The 4019-nt window shown below is 57.0% G+C and overlaps 1 protein-coding gene across 2 annotated transcripts in view; it reads right to left on the reverse strand.

The window, feature by feature from the left end:
- Window positions 1-4019, reverse strand: part of MCF2L (MCF.2 cell line derived transforming sequence-like) — a 256715-nt gene that overhangs the window by 44024 nt on the left and 208672 nt on the right. For both annotated transcript variants that reach the window (XM_011979440.1, XM_011979441.1), the window contains one exon: window positions 1714-1833. In XM_011979440.1, coding sequence (XP_011834830.1) covers window positions 1714-1833 — 120 coding nt within the window. The remainder of the gene's footprint in view (window positions 1-1713; window positions 1834-4019) is intronic.

Genomic DNA, 4019 nt, shown 5'->3' on the forward strand with positions numbered 1-4019 from the left:
GACACACACGTGTCAACAACTGCATCCTTCACATCATCCGCTCTGTAACTTCAAGAATTATCTAAGCGGGGCTGTGAGTTTGAAGATGCTGCTGATTTTTGTGAAACCCATTCTGATGGCTTGCTGTGGAGCCACTGTGCAGGGGAGCCTGTGGCATGGATGACCCATGAGGTCGGCCTTGCTCCCCGTGACACATCTGTGGTCACAAAGCCTATGGCTACTGTGCAGTGCCTGCCAAATAGGAGGGAAGGAGGGCACACGGAGTTATCTCTATCATAAGCACCATAACACGCACACGCCACTGCAAGAGGCACCGTCCGCAGGGCGCTGAGCTGCACACACAATGCCTGGCTCGTCCTGGTGTCAGGACATGAGCCTCCCACTGCCCACGAGTCCCTGCCCTGCACGGTTCTGTCACTGGTTGTCTCTAGGGAATGGACGGTTCAGAAACTAAGGCTTCTCCAAGGCTACAAAAAATGGTGCATGCACAGTTTCCCAATGGCTTGGAAGCCGGTGGTTCTGGGGCCACCAAAGCACGATGGCACACAGCCCCATGGGATGCCATGCAGACCGCCCTGCACCTGCAGTCCCTGCTCCAGACCAGGCACCAGGGTCACAGGCGACACCTGGAGTGGACTGCATGGGGGTGGGCAGAGCGGATGGGGCCTTGTGGCCCCCAGGGCTGTCTTGGGCAGGGGGAGAGGAGGGGGAAAGGGAGGAGGAGGGGGAGGGGAGTGGAAGGGGGCAGTACACGGGGGAAAGGCCCCAGGCCGTTTTCCTCCCTGTCAGAGAAGGGCTCTTGCACGTTTGGCATTGAGGTTGTAGCACAATGAGGGTGGGGAGGGACGGCTTGTGCCACCTGATTTCCAGGGCACAGGGAGTAGTTTCACAGCGAGCGACCTGCACCCCAGATTCCCTGGCTTCCAGCAGCATCTGGCTGGTGCCATGGGGGGCTCTCAGGTGCCTGGCGCTGGCCCATATGTCTCTGTTCTTTGTGGCAGAGAAGATGTGAGCTCGCCGAGTCAGCTGACCAGGGCTCTCAGGGGGAGCTGACACAGCTGGGGCTGGTGACCGGGCTCCACAGGCTCCAAGAGACTTTGTGAAGCCTTTGTTCTTTAAAGGACAGCGGATCAGGGCAGAAGGTGCTTTCTCAGTGGGCAGTGCTGGGAGACGCTGCCCTGTGCCGCGCTATGTGGTGGCGATGGGGCAGGGGTCACCCCGTTGGCTGCTCCAGGACAGGTCTGGCCCATCCCTGTCAGCAGTGGGTGCTCCCTCCCAGGTCCAGGGACGCTTACAGCCCCCTCCCCAGCCCTTCTCTCATCCCTGGGGTGCAGGCAGGGCCTGGGCTGAGTTCCTCGCAGGTGGGCCGGGGGGACTGTCAGTCCTTAGGGTCCCGAGTTCTACAGTTTTCCTGGGGGTAGGAATGTCACGTGACCCGCGTCCTGATGGGACGCCCACACAGTGGCCTGTCTGAGGTTGATGCTCTGTGTACCCCCAGTGGGGTGGGGGCTGGGGCGGGGGCGGAGGAAGAAAGGACCGCGTGGCCTCTGACGCGTTGAGGAAGTGCAGCTTCCCACCAGGTCCTACAGGGTTTTGTTGACCACGTGGCCCTGAAGTCAGCTCCTCGAGGATTTTGATGATCACAGATGAGCCAGGACAGCAATTAGTTCCGTTCTGCTCCCGCAGGATGGGGGGAAGGGGGGCGGAACTTACCGGCACCTTCATCTTAAAGTCATCTCTATTGAATTTGAAAGCGATGTCGGAGAGAGTCCTTTGGAAAAAACCCGTCGGGCGAAGCACAAGGACGAGCTGCAGGTTTGCCGGGAAAGATGCCTGCGAGAGAGGGCGAGAGACAAGAGCCTGCAGCGCGCTCTGCGGACAGCGGCCCCCCTCGCGCGGTGCCTGCACACTGGGCTGACCGGGGAGGCACAGTTCGTGGGCCGGACATCCTCAAAGCGGCAGGTTTACACCGAGATAAACATGGTAGAGATGCTGGCCTCTGTGAGAGGCATCACCCTTTTCTAAAAGAAAAGAAAAGCCACATGCCTTGGTAGAACGTTATGCTGCTTACACATGGAAAAGTCAAAAGCTTACAACAGTTGTTAGGGGCTGAACTGTGTCCCCCCCAAGTTATTATGCTGAAGCCTAACTCCCAGTGCCTCTGAATGTGACCTTGGTTGGCGACGGGGTCTTTACAGAGGTAACCCAGGGAAAACGAGGTCATTAGGGCAGGCCCTGATCCCAGCACGGCGTGGAGAGCCCCCAGAGAAGATGCTGGTGGAGGTCGGGGCGGTGCTTCCACACCCAGGGACACCCGGGAGGCAGCCAGGCCAGAAGCTGGAGAGAGGCCTGGGGCAGAGAGATGCTCCCTGTAGCCTCTAGCCTCGTAGCTCAGAAGGAGCTGGCCCAGCCACACCTGAGCTCAGACCCCGCCTCCAGGGCTGGGAGGGAACGCGCTTCTGTGCCTCCAGCGGCCAGTCTGTGGTTACTTTGTTACAAGGCCCCAGGAAACCAAGACACTTGTCAAATTTTATAAAAGCCACATAGACACATATGTGTGTTACCTACAAAAATAAAAATAATCTTGGGTCCTGGTGCATACACACGGCCTTGGACACAGTTACATGAATTTATGTGGAAACCGGCTCTGCCTCCTACAAAGCGTGGGACCCTGGGCAGGTCACTCCCCTTCTCTGTGTCTCAGCTTCTCCACTGGGAAAGTGGGGAGAGCGGCAGTGCCTACTCGCGACACCCTTTCGAAGATGAAATGGACCAAGGTGTGCGTGGTGTTCAGTGGGCGCCTGCACCAAGGAAGCGCTCAAAAGCCACGATGATAGACGTGCAGTGACAGCTGCTCTCGACGCCAAGTTAAGTTCAGATGCTGAAATCCAGGGAGACCCCATCACCAAAAAAGAAATTGTGAAGCAACTGAGTTTGATTTCTGGATAACTAAGTTAAATGCACCTAAAATATGACATATAGAAAAGAATGGCATTGCCCTAAAGCCCGAAAGGAATATAGCAGCAAGGACTGGGGGAGGAGTGACTGCCTCATCAGGAGGTCCCGGCTGGGCACTGCCCCGGCCACACTCGAATGTCCAGGCTGGTCTAGCAAGGACGATAAGAAGAGGGCCCTGAGGTCAGGAAGCTGGGGAGGGTCTGAAGTCAGGAGACGCGTGGGGTGTGGGTCAAGGCTGGGCCCTCCGGCCACGCTGGCTGCAGGGACACCTGGGTTCATCTCTACTGCTGACAACATGGTCTCAGGCGGGAATTCTAGATTGCGCACCCCAAGTACCAACCCAGCTCTGGGATTACAACATAAGCAGCTGGGACCTCACTCAGGATTATACAGTGCCTTTTCCACAGTTGTGGGATCCTAGACCTTGACAAGTCTGTCCTCAGCACCCAAACTCTCAGCACCCACACACTCAGCACCCAAACAGCGCCAAAACACTCAGCACCCAAACACTCAGCACCCAAACATTCAGCGCCCAAATACCCAGCGCCCAAACACACAGCACCTAAACACTCAGCACCCACTCAGTGCCCACTCAGCACCCAAACACACAGTACCTAAACACTTAGCACCCAAACACTCAGCGCCCAAACATTCAGCACCCAAACAGGGCCAAGACACTCAGCACCCAAACACTCAGCAAACAAACACTCAGCGCCCAAACACTCAGCACCCAAACACTCAGCACCCAAATACCCAGCACCCAAACACACAGCACCCAAACACACAGCACCCAAACACACAGCACCTAAACACTCAGCACCCACTCAGTGCCCACTCAGAACCCACTCAGCACCCATAAAGCACCCAAACACTCAGCGCCCACTCAGTGCCCACCCAGCACCTAAACACACAGCACCCAAACACTCAGTGCCCACCCAACACCTAAACACACAGCACCCACTCAGTACCCAAACACACAGCACCCAAACACACAGCACCCAAACACTCAGCACCCAAACACTCAGTGCTCACTTAGCACCTAAACACACAGCACCCAAACA

This window comes from Mandrillus leucophaeus, unplaced genomic scaffold, assembly GCF_000951045.1.
Source record: "Mandrillus leucophaeus isolate KB7577 unplaced genomic scaffold, Mleu.le_1.0 Scaffold201, whole genome shotgun sequence".
Classification (NCBI taxonomy): Eukaryota; Metazoa; Chordata; class Mammalia; order Primates; family Cercopithecidae; genus Mandrillus; species Mandrillus leucophaeus.